Consider the following 18,314-nt stretch of genomic DNA (forward strand, 5'->3'; position numbering starts at 1 on the left):
ATATCTTTATTCATTACATAGTGGAATGTGTTGAGAACAATAAAACCTAAAAATTATCAACGGATATCACAACTAATATCCCACGGAGGTCTGGAGTTGAAATGATGCTCAAAATCAAAGTGGAAAATGAAGTTACAGGCTGATCCAACTTCAGTGGAAATGCCTCAAGACAAGGAAATGATGCTCAGTAGTGTGTGGCCTCCACTTGCCTGTATGACCTCCCTACAATGCCTGGGCATGCTCCTGATGAGGCGGCGGATGGTCTCCTGAGGGATCTCCTCCCAGACCTGGAATAAAGCATCCGCCAACTCCTGGACAGTCTGTGCAACGTGACGTTGGTGGATGGTGCGAGACATGATGTCCCAGATGTGTTCAATCGGATTCAGGTTTGGGGAACGGGCGGGCCAGTCCATAGCTTCAATGCCTTCATCTTGCAGGAACTGCTGACACACTCCAGCCACATGAGGTCTGGCACTGTCCTGCATTAGGAGGAACCCAGGGCCAACCGCACCAGCATATGGTATCACAAGGTGTCTGAGGATCTCATCTCGGTACCTAATGGCAGTCAGGCTACCTCTGGCGAGCACATGGAGGGCTGTTCGGCCTTCCAAAGAAATGCCACCCCACACCATTACTGACGCACTACCAGACCGGTCATGCTGAAGGATGTTGCAGACCGCTCTCCACGGCATCTGCAGACTCTGTCACCTCTGTCACATGTGCTCAGTGTGAACCTGCATTCATCTGTGAAGAGCACAGGGCGCCAGTGGCGAATTTGACAATCCTGGTGTTCTGTGGTAAATGCCAAGAGTCCTACACGGTGTTGGACTGTGAACACAACCCCCATCTGTGGACGACGGGCACTCGGACTATCCAGATCCCGGAGTGGCCACTTCACTGTAGACGTTGACAATGATGTTTTGTGCGTACTATTTAATGAAGCTGCCAGTTGAGGACCTGTGAGGCATCGATTTCTCAAACTACAGACTCTAATGTACTTGTCTTGTTGCTCAGTTGTGCAGCGGGACCTCCCACTTCTCTTTCTACTCTGGTTAAGAGCCTTTTTTTTGCTCTCCTCTGAAGGGAGTAGTACACACAGTTGTAGGAAATGTTCAGTTTCTTGGCAATTTCTAGCATGGAACAGCCTTCATTTCTAAGCCTTCATTTCTAAGAACAAGAATAGACTGTCGAGTTTCACATGAAATTTTTTTTTTTCTGGCCATTTTGAGAGTTTAATGGAACCAACAAATGTAATGCTCCAGATTCTCAACTAGCTCAAAGGAAGGTCCGGTTTATAGGTTCTCTAATCAGCCAAACTGTTTTCAGCTGTGGTAACATACTTGCACAAGGGTTTTCAAGGGTATTCTAACCATCCATTAGCCTTCTAACACAGTTAGCAAACACAAAGTACAATAAGAACACTGGAGTGATGGTTGTTGGAAATGGGCGTCTATACACCTATGAAGATATTGCATTACAAACCAGACATTTGCAGCCAGAATAGTCATTTACCACATTAACAATGTATAGAGTGTATTTCTGAATCATTTAATGTTAGCTTCATTGGAAAAAACTGTGCTTTTCTTTCAAAAATAAGGATATTTCTAAGTGACCCTAAATTTTTGAACGGTAATGTGAGTAAAATAAATAAAATAACTCAATGCCAGCTTCTACCACTGCGGGGCTGATTAGTATGCTTCTATTCAGATGTACAGACCTGGACAGATCATGCTGATAATATTACTGTCTGTGCAATGAAAGGGGAAGTACAAAAGCAGCAAATCTGTGATGAGCGCACAGCAAAATCTTACTGTGATATATGTGGATTTTGCTATGAATTTTACACAGATTTTTTTTACCCTTATACATTGAACGCTTTCTTTTCCACACAGTAACTCACTACACGAGCATGGTGCATTCCATATGTATTATACTGTAACCTGCACTGCCAACCAGTCACTTCTCTATGGCACAGTTCACATGCTGCTATATGAACGCTAATAATATGTGTAGGAACAGCTCACGGCCTGGTCAGAGTACTACGTGACTACATGCCCAACTCTTTACAGTACACTAAAGAGCAGCAGGCTGAGTGTTCCTGTATGCTGAGCGGCCCCCAAACATTCCCATGACACAGCGTACATTTTAATTTTTAATGTCCACCTCATCATGTTTGATACCTTTTTACTTTGTCATAATTCTCGATCTTAAAGTCTCCTTGGTGAATGAGCTGTTTAGTGTCGGCCAGCTGCAGTGTTAACCGCTGACATCTCGTATCCAACTCCGAGCGGCGTCTCCTCTCCTCTTCATAACTCTGCCAGGAAACAGACTGATGAGACGTTCCATATAGGAATGAAGGGTGCCAGCATTATTAGGTCGCTAACAGCCCTATAGTATCAGCGCCCTGGGACCTATGCCTTTCTAGCGGTGGTCGAGGTGTGGGACAGTAGGGGAGTACAGTCTAAAGTCACCAAACATCTTCGATAGCTGTGGGCCGAGCTGTTCCTCCTGACCGTCAATACCTCCCGAGGGGAGCAAGGAACAGGGTACTCTCAGCTCCCCCCAATATTTGTGTGATGTTTGTGGCCACCTTGTGCATATATATATATATATATATATATATATATATATATATATATATATATATATATATATATATATATATATATATATATATAGTATATACACACACACTGATTCACGCAGGTTGATGGCTGTACAATAGTGGTGCCGAAAATGACACCTCACATACCTGCAACATGTGACCTTTAAAATGAAAGGAGAGCTAAATATACCAACCACACGCACGGTGCAAAACATCTGGAAGAAGTTGAAAAACATGCTTAGCTAGATTTATCTTCTGCTGTTTCCATGTTCATAAGGCAAATATTGACCAAGCCATAGGTCAGCATTACCCACCAAGAGAAATAAACCCGAGGATGTACTAAAACAGGAGCAGCCTGACAACATCTACTTTGCATTGCTAAAATCCTGCAATGCAGGAGAAAATACAGAATCAAACAGGGGGGCTGCATAATGCAAGAAGCATGTGTGAAATGTGGACGGCCACCATGGGAGCGGCGCAATGCCAATTTACAAATCTCAGTGCCTTAAAGAGACACTAATATTCCACCTCGCCTCAATGGTCGGTGACGATAACGCACCTCTAGCAGACGCTTCAGCTGCTGCTTGCCTCCATCCATCTCTTCGCACTGCTTCTCATTCTTCATTTGGAGGTCGCTTATTTTAGTTTTCAGCGGATGCAGGGCTTCATAGAAACGGACCTGAAGTAATGACAATTACATTCCTTTTACCAATTGTAGCAATAAAGCTGTGAGTGTGAAACAAGTAATTATGTGTACATGTCCAGTGGAGAAGCAGCAATATATGCAGGTGCATCCGATGTTAGATGGCTGTCATTACCTCAGGTTACCAGAAGGACCCTTGCTGGCCTGACACTATGACATCTCATTCTGGAGGGACCTGCAGGCAATCTCTGGTCAATGCTGCCGGGGCTGATGGTCCTCTGACATCCGCATTCAGGGTATGTGCACATGATCCCTATAACAGGCGGATTCTGCTCCGAAAAGCCGCACAGAAAACGCTCAAAATAATGAACATTTTCAAGTCAAAACGACCTGCTGTTCATATGTTCAGTCTTTTGAGCGTATTTTAACTGCTTCAGGTTTCCAAAGATATCATGTTATTAAAAGAAGTGAGAAAACCCTTTCTACAGGTGGCTTCTGACCTTAAAGGGTTTTTTTTTTTTCGAACAAAGTACATTTTATCTACAGATTTTGGAATAATAATAATTTCCACAATTGGATGTGTTTAAATAAAATGTTCCTGTGCTGAGATAACCTTATAAATGTGCCCCTACTATGTACTGTGTAATGGCTGTGTCTGACCGTACAGGAACATGGTCTGATCATACCACAGCTCCTGGGCGGGGGGGCGGGAGAGTATACAGACATTACAGGGGATCGCAGCTGAATCTTTCTGTGAGGTAAAACATTTCCCTGCCTGCTTATAAAACGTATTTTACATCAACTAAAGCATCAGCTGTGATCCCCCATTGTCCTATCTGTATACTCTTTTGCTTCCCCCTGCCCAGGAGCTGTGGTATGATCAGACCATGTCCCTGAGCGGTCAGACACAGCCATTACACAGTACATAGTAGGGGCACATTTTTTTTAAACACATTGAATGGTAGAAATGATCCCTATCCCCATAAGATCAGTCTGAGACCTGGTGATGTAGGTGAATGGAGCAGTGATGTACAAGAATAAATCCTCCCACATCTATGCTAAGGAAATTGCTCAGGAAATAAATGCTTAAAAAGGGTTTTCTGTTTTGTTTGTAAATAAATCTTAATCGCTGTATAATTAATGGTAGGAAACCTTTCCAAGATCTTCTCAGACGCTCCCAGGAGCGTTCATGGAAAGATCCATTGTTTACATTCAGAAGCGGAGAACCTGATCACCTCCAGCAGACAGGTCACACCTTCTCACACTTTCTAACCCTCTATGATCAGATTATTTTAATCATGTTTTTACTGTCATTCTAAGCCGTGCTGCAATCTATCTTCCTAAAAAGAGGGAGTCCATTCCCAAATTATCATACAGGTGTCAAACAAGAGGAGTGTAAGAAGTTCTTATATTCAGCGCGTGAGTTGGGCGTCAGTGTGGGAATTCATGACCCCCGTGTCACATGACCTCTGTTTATAGGTGGCCCATTAAAGGGGTCTTCTAGATTTCACATACCGAGGACTTATCCTCAGTATATGTCATCAACATCAGATTGGTGGGATTACAATATGACCGCTCCGTCTGTTGTGGTCGTTCCTGAGGGCTGCTGCTCTATTACTACTAAAATGAGTAAGGGATGGATGGCAGTCCCGGGGACAGTCACATGAAGAATGGGCTGTGCTGGTTGGCTCTCTCCACTGTTTAAAACTGGCAAAGCTGAAAGCAGCTGATCGGTGGGGTGCCGGACCCCCACAGATCTGCTATCCCCCTAACACCTACAGTCATGGGAGAACCAGAAAATAGCTTCTAACAATGTAATATAAAAGAATAACATGTCCCACCTAATATGTGATGATACTTCTGAGTAGAATTGGTGTTGGACACAAATGGCTATACAAAACCATAGCATAATGTTACCTCTACAAACTGTAATATTACATAAGTAGGTACCGTATATTCTATAGTGTATGCTATAATACAAGTACCTATATTCTATAGTGTATGCCATAATACTATACAAATACATGTGTATGCTATAATACTATACAAGTACCTATATCCTATAGTACCTATATTCTATAGTGTATGCTATAATACAAGTACCTATATTCTATAGTGTATGCTATAATACTATACAAGTACCTATATCCTATAGTACCTATATTCTATAGTGTACGCTATAATATTATACAAATACATATATTCTATAGTGTATGCTATAATACAAGTGCCTATATTCTATAGTGTATGCCATAGTACTATACAAATACATGTGTATGCTATAATACAAGTACCTATATCCTATAGTGTATGCTATAATACTATTCAAGTACCTACTGTATATCCTATAATGTATGCTATAATACTATACAAGTACATATATTCTATAGTGCATGCTATAATACAAGTACCTATATTCTATAATGTATGCTATAATACTATACAAGTACCTATATTCTATAGTGTATGCTATAATACTATACAAGTACCTATATTCTATAGTGTATGCTATAATACTATACAAGTACCTATATTCTATAGTGTATGCTATAATACTATACAAGTACCTATATTCTATAGTGTATGCTATAATACTATACAAATACATATATTCTATAGTGTATGCTATAATACTATACAAATACATACAGTCATATGAAAAAGTTTGGGCACCCCTATTAATGTTAACCTTTTTTCTTCATAACAATTTGGGTTTTTGCAACAGCTATTTCAGTTTCATATATCCAATATCTGTTGGGACACAGTAATATTTCTGGATTGAAATGAGGTTTATTGTACTAACAGAAAATGTGCAATCTGCATTTAAACAAAATTTGACAGGTGCATAAGTGTGGGCACCTCAACATAAAAGTGACATTAATATTTTGTAGATCCTCCTTTTGCAAAAATAACAGCCTCTAGTCACTTCCTGTAGCTTTTAATGAGTTCCTGGATCCTGGATGAAGGTATTTTTGACCATTCCTGTTTACAAAACAATTCCAGTTCAGTTAAGTTTGATGGTCGCCGAGCATGGACAGCCCTCTTCAAATGATCCCACAGATGTTCAATGATATTCAGGTCTGGGGACTGGGATGGCCATTCCAGAACATTGTAATTGTTCCTCTGCATGAATATCTGAGTAGATTTGGAGCGGTGTTTTGGATCATTGTCTTGTTGAAAGATCCATCCCCTGCATAACTTCAACTTCGTCACTGATTCTTGCACATTATTGTCAAGAATCTGCTGATACTGAGTTGAATCCATGCGACCCTCAACTTTAACAAGATTCCTGGTACCGGCATTGGCCACTCAGCCCCAAAGCATGATGGAACCTCCACCAAATTTTACTGTGGGTAGCAAGTGTTTTTCTTGGAATGCTGTGTTTTTTGGTCGCCATGCATAACGCCTTTTTGTATGACCAAACAACTCAATCTCGGTTTCATCAGTCCACAGGACCTTCTTCCAAAGAGAAATTGGCTTCTCCAAATGTGCTTTTGCATACCTCAGCCGACTCTGTTTGTGGCGTGCTTGCAGAAACGGCTTCTTTCGCATCACTCTCCCATACAGCTTCTCCTTGTGCAAAGTGCGTTGTATAGTTGACCGATGCACAGTGACACCATCTGCAGCAAGTTGATGCTGCAGCTCTCTGGAGGTGGTCTGAGGATTGTCCTTGACTGATCTCACCATTCTGCTTCTCTGCCTTTCTGTTTTTCTTGGCCTGCCACTTCTGGCCTTAACAAGAACTGTACCTGTGTTCTTCCATTTCCTTACTATGTTCCTCACAGTGGAAATTGACAGGTTAAATCTCTGAGACAACTTTTTGAATACTTCCCCTGAACAACTATGTTGAATAATCTTTGTTTTCAGATCATTTGACAGTTGTTTTGAGGAGCCCATGATGACACTCTTCAGAGGAGATTCAAACAGGAGAGCAACTTGCAAGTGGCCACTTTAAATACCTTTTCTCATGATTGCATACACCTGGCTATGAAGTTCAAAGCTCAATGAGGTTACAAAACCAATTTAGTGCTTCAGGAAGTCAGTAAAAAGTAGTTAGGAGTGTTCAAATCAAGAAAATGATAAGGGTGCCCATACTTATGCACCTGTCAAATTTTGTTTAAATGCAGATTGCACATTTTCTGTTAGTACAATAAACCTCATTTCAATCCAGAAATATTACTAAGTCCATCAGTTATTAGATATATGAAACTGAAATAGCTGTTGCAAAAACCCAAATTGTTATAAAGAAAAAAGGTTAACATTACTAGGGGTGCCCAAACTTTTTCATATGACTGTATATTCTATAGTGTATGCTATAATACAAGTACCTATATTCTATAATGTATGCTATAATACTATACAAGTACCTATATTCTATAGTGCATGCTATAATACAAGTACCTATATTCTATAGTGTATGCTATAATACTATACAAATACATATATTCTATAGTGTATGCTATAATACTCTACAAGTACCTATATTCTATAGTGTATGCTATAATACAAGTACCTATATTCTATAATGTATGCAATAATACTATACAAGTACCTATATTCTATAGTGTATGCTATAATACTATACAAGTACATATATTCTATAGTGTATGCTATAATACTATACAAGTACATATATTCTAGTGTATGCTATAATACAAGTACCTATATTCTATAATGTATGCAATAATACTATACAAGTACCTATATTCTATAGTGTATGCTATAATACTATACAAGTACATATATTCTAGTGTATGCTATAATACAAGTACATATATTCTATAGTGTATGCTATAATACTATACAAGTACATATATTCTAGTGTATGCTATAATACAAGTACCTATATTCTATAGTGTATGCTATAATACTATACAAGTACCTATATTCTATAGTGTATGCTATAATACAAGTACCTATATTCTATAATGTATGCTATAATACTATACAAATACATATATTCCATAGTGTACGCTATAATACTATACAAGTAAATATATTCTATATTGTATGCTATAATACATATTTGGGCAGCATGGTGTCTCAGTGGTTAGCACTGCAGCCTTGCAGCGCTGGGGTCCCGGTTTAAAATCCTACCAATGACAACATCTGCAAGGAGTTTGTATGTTCTCCCTGTGTTTGTGTGGGTTTCCTCAGGGTACTCCGATTTCCTCCCACATTCCAAAAACTTAGTGATAGGGAATCTAGATTGTGAGCCCCATTGGGGACAGCGATGATAATGTGTGCACACTCTAAAGTGCAGCGGAATATGTTGGTGCTATATAAATAAAGAGATTACTATTATTATTATAATACTATACAAGTATGTACAGTACAGAGCAAAAGTTTGGACACACCTTCTCATTTAAAGATTTTTCTGTATTTTCATGACTATGAAAATTGTACATTCACACTGAAGGCATCAAAACTATGAATTAACACATGTGGAATTATATACTTAACAAAAAAAGTGTGAAACAACTGAAAATATGTTTTATATTCTAGGTTCTTCAAAGTAGCCACCTTTTGCTTTGATGACTGCTTTGCACACTCTTGGCATTCTCTTGATGAGCTTCAAGAGGTAGTCACCGGAAATGGTTTTCACTTCACAGGTGTGCCCTGTCAGGTTTAATAAGTGGGATTTCTTGCCTTATAAATGGGGTTGGGACCATCAGTTGTGTTGTGCAGAAGTCTGGTGGATACACAGCTGATAGTCCTACTGAATAGACTGTTAGAATTTGTATCATGCCAGAGTTCTAGCAGCAGACACATCTCTACAACAACTGTTAAGTGGAGACTTTGTACAGCAGGCCTTCATGGTAAAATAGCTGCTAGGAAACCACTGCTAAGGACAGGCAACAAGCAGAAGAGACTTGTTTGGGCTAAAGAACACAAGGAATGGACATTAGGGTACCGTCACACAGTGGCATTTTTATCGCTACGACGGCACGATTCGTGACGTTGTAGCGATATACATACGATCTCGCAGTGTCTGACACGCTACTGCGATCAGGCACCCAGCTGAGAATCGTACGTCGTAGCAGATCGTTTGAAACTTTCTTTCGTCGCTGGATCTCCCGCTGTCATCGCTGGATCGTTGTGTGTGACAGCGATCCAGCGATGCGTTCGCTGGTAACCAGGGTAAACATCGGGTTACTAAGCGCAGGGCCGCGCTTAGTAACCCGATGTTTACCGTGGTTACCAGCGTAAAAGTAAAAAAAAACAAACAGTACATACTCACCATGTGATGTCCGTCAGGTCCCTTGCAGTCTGCTTTCCGCTCTGACTGTCTGCTGGCCGGAAAGTGAGAGCAGATCACAGCGGTGACGTCACCGCTGCACTCTGCTCTCACTGTACGGCCGGATCTCAGTCAGAGCAGGAAGCAGACGGCAAGGGACCTGACGGACATCAGATGGTGAGTATGTACTGTTTGTTTTTTTTTACTTTTACGCTGGTAACCACGGTAAACATCGGGTTACTAAGCGCGGCCCTGCGCTACTAGTAACCCGATGTTTACCCTGGTTACCAGCAAACCTCGGCATCGCTCCAGCGCCGTGATTGCAACGTGTGACCGCAGTCTACGACGCTGGAGCGATAATCATACGACGCTGCGACGTCACGAATCGTGCCGTCGTAGCGATGTAAATGGTACTGTGTGACGGTACCCTTAGACCAGTGGAAATCTGTGCTTTGGTCTGATGAGTCAATATTTGAGATCTTTGGTTCCAACCACCGTGTCTTTGTGCGACGCAGAAAAGGTGAACAGATGGGCTCTACATGCCTGGTTCCCACCGTGAAGCATGGAGGAGGAGGTGTGATGGTGTGGGGGTGCTTTGCTGGTGACAATGTTGGGGATTTATTCAAAATTGAAGGCATACTGAACCAGCATGGCTACCACAGCATCTTGCAGCGGCATGCTATTCCATCCGGTTTGCGTTTAGTTGGACCGTCATTTATTTTTCAACAGGACAATGACCTCAAAAACACCTCCAGGCTGTGTAAGGGCTATTTGACCAAGAAGAAGAGTTATGGGGTGCTACGCCAGATGACCTGGCCTCCACAGTCACCAGACCTGAACCCAATCGAGATGGTTTGGGGTGAGCTGGACCGCAGAGTGAAGGCAAAAGGGCCAACAAGTGCTAAGCATCTCTGGGAACTCCTTCAAGATTGTTGGAAAACCATTCCCGGTGATTACCTCTTGAAGCTCATCAAGAGAATACCAAGAGTGTGCAAAGCAGTCATCAAAGCAAAAGGTAGCTACTTTGAAGAACCTAGAATATAAGACATAATTTCAGTTGTTTCACACGTTTTTTGTTAAGTATATAATTCCACATGTGTTAATTCATAGTTTTGATGCCTTCAGTGTGAATGTACAATTTTCATAGTCATGAAAATACAGAAAAATCTTTAAATGAGAAGGTGTGTCCAAACTTTTGGTCTGTACTATATATTCTATGGTGTTTACTATAGCACTATACAAGTACATGTATTTTATAGGATATCAAAGTGCTAAATGAGCATACATTACTACATTACACAGAATATCTTAGATGGTAGTTGCAAGCCAACAAATTGGCATTACATATTTCTAATATCAGGGAGCATTGTCTGTTTTAAACACAACCCGGCAGAAAACGTTGCCTTCATACCTCTCAGGGAACATCTACCGCACATGTCACATATCTAGTTGGAATCACAGATTAAGCACTGTGGCAGGAGCTCCCCCAAGTGGCCACAATACAAATGACAACAGTTGGTACATTCTATAGAAGCTGTATCATGTACTGCAGATCCATCCTATAAAAGTGAATGGAATTCACTGCCACCACCAAGTTTCAATGTATGCACTATGCATTTTTTTGTATTCCTCACCTTGTGACATCATACAATTTTGAAGCCATCAGTTTAGAAAAAAACAAACTTTTTTTAGTCTAATCAACCCAGACTATAGAGTCCCAGAAGTCATCATATTTTTCAGCATGGGCCCTGGCATACTGTTTGCGGGATTTTTGTGTGCATGCATTTTACGAGAGGCTTTCCTCATGGACGACACCCATGGATGCCATTTCACTGTAATGTGCTCTGCATTGTGTCATGGGAAACACTCAGCCTGGGTTTGGCTTTCTACTTTAGCTAACTGCAAGGAACTTCCATGTCGATTTTCTTCAATCCTTCTCATCAAATTTGGCATCACTTTTGCTACGGTATCCTGACTAATAAGTAAAGCTTTGCTGAACTTCTTGTAGCCTTCACGTTTCTTGTATAATGAAATTATTTTCTTTCTCAGGTCTCGTGACATTTCTCTTCCACGTGGTGCCATTAGAGACAACATGAAATGGGAAAGAATTTTCTTTGCTAAATGATGCCGTTACATCGTCAACTGTCTAATGGAAACCTGTGTAATGAATAATTCGATTTTCCTGTCATTGTATTCTTGCCAATTACAGTTTTGTAGTCTAATCTTTAGCTTTGCTCCTAAGACTTTCATTGGGGTGTACTCGCAACTTTTGCAACATGGTCTTGAATGGATTTGTTTGGAAAAGTACTTTTTTAGGGGTGTGCAAAACAACAAGTCTTGTATTTTGTAGTATGGTATAGAAAAGGTTGATTCTTAAAGAAAACTAAAGGCATGCTGACAAATCTGTTAAGGGTGTACTTATTTATGGTGAGAACTATATGCGAGTCATGTTAATAAGTCATAACACGAATACCTTTAGAATCTGAACTAATGTTAGGACATAGTAACATTGACATACATATCACCGACTATTATCTACCAATCCTTAAATATTCATGGCACGCTAGAAATCTTCACAAAAATACAGTGCTGCATATTATACCATTAGACCCTTTAATGACAAACCGCCCCTTTTAGAAACTCCTCTTGTCAGACAAGCTACAGAAAAAGGATAGAAAACCTTCAGAACATCACAACTCGCTGTGAGAAAATGACAGCTTTTATTTCGCATATAATTTATGGGAGGTGGACTATTGTTGAAATCAAGTTTTTATGTTAAATGTATCTTTTAAAAATGTTAGAATTTTTTTTTTCACAATTTTTAGTAAAAATAAATGTAGTTTTCACACTGGCCATTGGGAATTTTTTATTTTTCGTACCATAGCATCTAAAGAACATGTGGAAAGGTCACTGGAAAGGGAGGGAAAGCACGGCCAGCTATAACATTGCCTTTTGTGATTGGTGGATCCTTTGTTATTAGTCCTACCTGTCATCGCCTCTGATTATAAGGAGTCTGCTGAAAACTCTTCCTAAAAAGATCCGGGGCAAACAATCAAGGAAAAACAACTATATACTGGTCCAAGAATAGTGGAAACAAAAAACTGCATACCAAACACACATACGTCGGCTGTAAACACGTAGAACACACATGTCATGGATATGGCTATACGTGGCAATAAATAGTGTATAGTGCTGCTAGTGTTTATTCATTGATATCACTGACCATTAAATCACAGCAATCATTCAGCAAAAAGTGCCATCGCTATATTATATATATATATATATATATATATATATATATATATATATATATATATATATATATATATATATATATATATATATATATATATATAGAATATCTCTATATCCACCTTTATGGGCTACATACCTAACCATTATGGCAATATGGTTGATATTACTAATACACGTGAGGAATATATATTCTTAGACATGTTCTACTCATATGGCGATTGCTGTCATGTGTTTTTGTTGCTTGAGTAATTTTTACATTAAAAAAAATCCGGTATGGTTAAAAAAGAAAAAAAAAAAAAACATTTGCACTAACTCACATCTTCTGGTCATGTGTCATGTCCTGGAATTATGGGGTTCTGGCTCTTCGTTAAATCCCTGATCCACAAGACACTGTACTCTGAGGTTTCTCTGGATCGTTTGATCTATAATCACAATGTTCCTCCCAGGAGATGGGTAGAGAGTCCTCTAAACTGCTCCTTCATAAGTCAGCACCTGGTGCCTGATTGCTCTCCATTGGAAGAAGAACCCCCGCTCTTTTCCGAACTTGCTCTGCAGAATTTCTGATATTAGGAGGATGGAATATATGACGGCTTTTGAATGCAGGGGTTGAATTACTTGAGATTATTTTGGGGCTCAACACAATGGATCATTCTTTTACACCTCCCCCCATTTCCTCATTCTCTCTGTGGTTTTGTCAGTCCTTGGTTATGTTATAGACTAAACATGGCGGGTAATAGAATCTTGTATTACGTTGATTGCTTACGTTATGGGTTTGCTGAAATGTTGCCGCTAGTTGTCTGTGCGATCTCGCCTGTTTATTCGCGCCCAAGGATACAAGTTTAATTGCGTTTTACTCTGCCATACAAATGTCATGTGAATGTTGTTTCTTCAATCACGGAGCACAGCCATGTCAACAAAGACCAGGGGCAGCAGTGGAGAGGATTTTCTGGAGCAGCAGGGGATAAGTAAGACTCAAGTTCTGATTTTTAGTGACAGCAAACTGGTGGAAAAAAAAGAAATAAACCTGGAAAACCCCTTAAAGATGGTAAAAGAAGTGGTGTGTAATAAACTCTCATGCCATCCACTCCAGACTTACCGCTACATATTCAGGAATAGAGAGCTGGTCCTCGGGAAGGCCGCTCAGATTATCATAGGCTTCCTTGGTTAGCTCCAGGTCACGTAGGCCGCGGCGTATACTCCCCGCCCGCTCTCTCAGATGCTGATTGGTTTCTTCCGACTGTTTCAGCCTTGACAGTATTGTTTCCATTTCCTTTTTCATTTGTTCTTGATGTTTTCTAAACACAATGGCAAATGTTACATTAGCTTGACCCATGTCAAACCATCACTTAGAGCTTGGCAAAAAAACACTTAGATTTATTAATTCCGCCTTACACCTGGCACATCATCGGCTTGGTCTTGTATAAACTTAGATTAACCCAGCAGATCAAGCAGTGTGGCAGATTGGAGCCCCTTTCTAGACATAAGACTTCCTCCCGCCACCTCTTTGTTGGGCTACTTCAGGACATGGTGTGCCACAATTTGGTGCATTTGTAAATATACAGCTATTATAACTGCTACCAAAGTGGCATGTACAACCAGGTGCAGAATTCTTGGTTGCTGTTACAAGTGCTTCTCATTAAATTGATGCAAAAAGAGCCTTGACCAAGTATTGCGTGCATTTACTGAACATACATTTCAGTAGGCCAACATTTCAGATTTTAAAATCATTTCTCAAGCTGGTGTTATAAAATATTGTAATTTACTGAGATAATGACTTTTGGGTTTTCATTGGCTGTAAGCCATAATCATCAACATTAACAGAAATAAACACGTGAAATAGATCACTCTGTTTATAATGGCTCTATCTAATATAGGAGTGTCACTTTTTGTATTGAAGAACTGAAATAAATGAACTTTTTGATGATATTCTAATTTTGTGAGAAGCACTTGTATTTTTTTTCTAAATATTAAAGCCACCTTCAACAAAGTGGGGGCACATAAATATAATGGTTCAAACAGGTACACAGGTTTTCTACTTCATATAATCTGCATTTTTGCGTTAAAATGTTTGCCAAACATGACATAAATGCTATAGAAACCCAGTGTTCTAGTGTTTAAGCAGTGTTTCCATTAGCTCCTAAATTACAGTAACATGCTCGTAAACTTGGGGATGATGTCACTAAGAGTATGACCCTGAGCATCTCATACATGATACATCCAGAATTCACTTATATATTAGAATTGTTTGTTTTAACAACACAAATATTAAAATTAAAGAATAGTCGGCTTCACTGAACAAAAAAAAAAAAAAAAGCTGTGCTGTGTAGCAAAAAAATAGTATTCCTATCCCTTCCAAATTATGCTTGGAAACACCATCTGAAATAATAAATCCTGAGCAGCTATTCAACAAGGGAATTTTCTAATCTGAAAATTAATAACTATGAACCGAAACAAAGATATAACGTTACAGGATAAATCAAGTGCGGTCAATTATCCCAAATCAAAAAGCAATACACAATCATAAGAGGAAATAAAAGAGAACATGCGGGGGATACAAAGATTATCCTGGCTACAAACCACCCAAAGATGTTTAGACCGAAGACTAATATGGTCAACATCCACTACTGCAATGATCATTGTAAAGCACATACACAAGTATTGGATTGCATTACCTCTTCTATGGAGTGATGGGAAAGACAATCGTAGAATCATAGAATGTTAGAGTTGGAAGGAACTCAAGGGTCATAAAGTACAGAGAAAAAAAAGGAAGCATATTTTCTAAACCCTGTTGCAGTATACACATTGATTTGTGCTGATATTCTATATTTAGCTGATGATTATAAAGGGAATCTGTCAGCAGATTTTTTGAGAGTGCTCAGCATAATGTAGGGGCAGAGACTCCGATTCCAGTGATTTGTCACTTACTGGGCTGCTTGTTGCAATTTTAAAGGGAATCTGTCAGCAGAATTTGCCGCTATAAGATGTGGCCACTATCTTTCAGCTATCTATAAGCCCATGGTCTGACCTGCAAGTGAAGAAAAAACAGGATTTTTGGTTGCTTACCGTAAAATCTGTTTCTCAGAGCCTTAATTGGGGGACACAGGAACCATGGGTGTATGCTGCTGCCACTAGGAGACTGACACTATGCACAAAAAAAGTTAGCTCCTCCTCTGCAGTGTACACCCCACCGACTGGCATTAAGAACTTCAGTTAGTGAGAAAGCAGTAGGAGAAAAACAATAAGGTTGAAATAACATAACCACAAACATGAGAACTGTAATCATGAAAACAGTAATAGAACACAGAACCACAGAAACTGACTAATATGGGAAGGTGCTGTGTCCCCCAATGGAGGCTCCGAGAAACAGATTTTACGGTAAGCAAACAAAAATCCTGTTTTGTCTATCGCCTCATTGGGGGACACAGGAACCATGGGACGTCCCAAAGCAGTCACTGGGGTGGGAAAAACAGACTCATCAGGTCAGAGGACTCACCACTGCCGCCTGCAAGATCCTTCTGCCTAGGCTGGCGTCCGCCGAAGCGTAGGTATGGACCTTGTAAAATTTGGCAAACGTGTGGATGGAAGACCAGGTTGCCGCTTTGCAAAGCTGTAGGACGGAAGACCTGTGGTGCACCGCCCAGGAGGCGCCGACTGCCCGGGTAGAGTGAGCCCTAACCCCAGGAGGAGCACTCTGTTCTTGACCCGGTAAGCCTCCAAAATTGCCGTTCTGATCCAGCGAGCAATAGTCGCGCAGGCCTCTACGCATGCCATCAGTAATGACGAAAAGAGAGTCCGTCTTCCGAAAGGAAGTCATTCTAGCCAGGTAGACCCTCACCGCCCTGACGAGGTCTAGCTTGTTCAACGATCGCTCCATAGGATGAGTCGGAGCTGGACAAAGGAAGGTAGGACGATGTCCTCGTTGAGGAGGAAGGTGGAAACCACCTTAGGAAGGAAGGAAAGCAGAGCACTCAGGACCACCCTGTTCTGGTGCATGACCAAGAAAGGAGGTCGGCAAGAAAAGGCTGCCAACTCGGAAACGCGCCGGATAGAAGTGATGGCTAAGAAAAGCCACCTTCCAAGATAGAACTGACAGGGAACCTCCCTAAGAGGCTCAAAGGGGGGACCCCTCAGAACCTCCAGCACAAGATTAAGATCCCGTGAATCCACAGGAGCCCTGTACGGAGGGACAACATGGGCTAATCCCTGAAGGAAGGTCTTGACCTGTGGCCGAGAAGATAACGTCTTCTGGAAGAGGATGGAGAGTGAAGAAACGTGGCTCTTTAGGGAACTAAGGGCAAGGCCCACATCCAATCCTGCCTGAAGGAAGGCCAAAATAGAGGGAAGAGAAAAGGACATAGGTGGAACATGATTGGACTCGCACCAGCGAAAATAGGCCATCCAAGTTCGATAGTAGATCCTGGAAGACAAAGACTCCCGAGCCTGGATCATGGTGTGAATCACTCGATCTGAAAAAAACCCGGGCACTTTCAGAACCGCGGTCTCAACAGTCACCCCGTCAAACTGAGCGACCGAGAATTCGGGTGGCAGTTCGGACCTTGAGACAGCAGACCGGATCTGTCTGGAAGCCTCCAGGGAGCGTCCGCGAGAAGGTTGACGATCTCCGTGAACTAAGACCTCCTGGGCCAATCCTGAGCGATCAGGATGACCGTTACCCCCTCCGCTTTGATCTTCAGTAGTTTGGGAAGAAGAGGAAGAGGGGGGAACAGATAAGGAAGTACGAACTGCGACCAAGGAATGGCCAGAGTGTCGGCACCCACCGCGAGAGGATCGCGGGATCTGGAGACGAAATGAGGGACCTTCCTATACAGACGGGATGCCATGAGGTCCACATCCGGAGTCCCCCATCGAAGGCAAATTTGATGGAAGACCTCCTGATGCAGGGACCATTTCCCTGCGGCAAGGCCCTCGCGGCTGAGGAAGTCGGCGACCCAATTGTCTATACCGGGGATATGCACCGCGGATGTCGCTGGAAAACCGTCACCTCCCCCCAAAGGAGGATCTTGGAAACCTCGGAAAATGCCAAGGAACTCAGAGTCCCTCCTTGGTGCTTGACATACGCCACAGCCGTGGCATTGTCTGTCTGAATTCAGACTGGTAGACCCCTGAGAAGTCTCTCCCAGTGAAGGAGGGACAGTGAAAAAAAAAAGGGCCCGTATTCCGAGGATGTTGATCGGCAGCGAATACTCCAGCGCCGACCAACGTCCCTGAACGGTCCGGGGACGAAAAAGCGCCCCCCAGCCGAGAAGACTGGAGTCCGTCGTCACAACCTGCCAGGAACGGGAAGGAAGGACCGACCTAGGAAGATGAGAGGAGACGTCAGACACCAATTGAGGGACCGTTTGACTCAGGGTGAAAGACGAATTGGACGATCCAGACAAAGGACAGACTTGTCCCACTGCCAAAGGATCGCTTGCTGAAGAGGTCGTGAGTGGAATTGAGCGACGGTGATCGCTTCCGATGTTGCCACCATCCTTCCCAGGGCCTTCATGACCGTTCTGAAGGATGGAAGCCGGGTGCCCTGAAACAAGCGAATTTCCCGGCGGAGAAAAGCT

General features: G+C 41.6%; 1 protein-coding gene across 3 annotated transcripts in view; it reads right to left on the minus strand.

Moving 5' to 3' along the window:
• PIBF1 (progesterone immunomodulatory binding factor 1) overlaps positions 1 to 18,314 on the minus strand; it is a 283,033-nt gene that overhangs the window by 225,770 nt on the left and 38,949 nt on the right. For all 3 annotated transcript variants that reach the window (XM_077297253.1, XM_077297252.1, XM_077297251.1), the window contains exons 4-6: positions 13,838 to 14,036; positions 3,165 to 3,284; positions 2,181 to 2,314 (exon numbers count right to left, since the gene is read on the minus strand). In XM_077297253.1, coding sequence (XP_077153368.1) covers positions 2,181 to 2,314; positions 3,165 to 3,284; positions 13,838 to 14,036 — 453 coding nt within the window. The remainder of the gene's footprint in view (positions 1 to 2,180; positions 2,315 to 3,164; positions 3,285 to 13,837; positions 14,037 to 18,314) is intronic.

The sequence above is a fragment of the Ranitomeya variabilis genome, chromosome 3, assembly GCF_051348905.1.
Source record: "Ranitomeya variabilis isolate aRanVar5 chromosome 3, aRanVar5.hap1, whole genome shotgun sequence".
In the NCBI taxonomy this organism is placed as follows: domain Eukaryota; kingdom Metazoa; phylum Chordata; class Amphibia; order Anura; family Dendrobatidae; genus Ranitomeya; species Ranitomeya variabilis.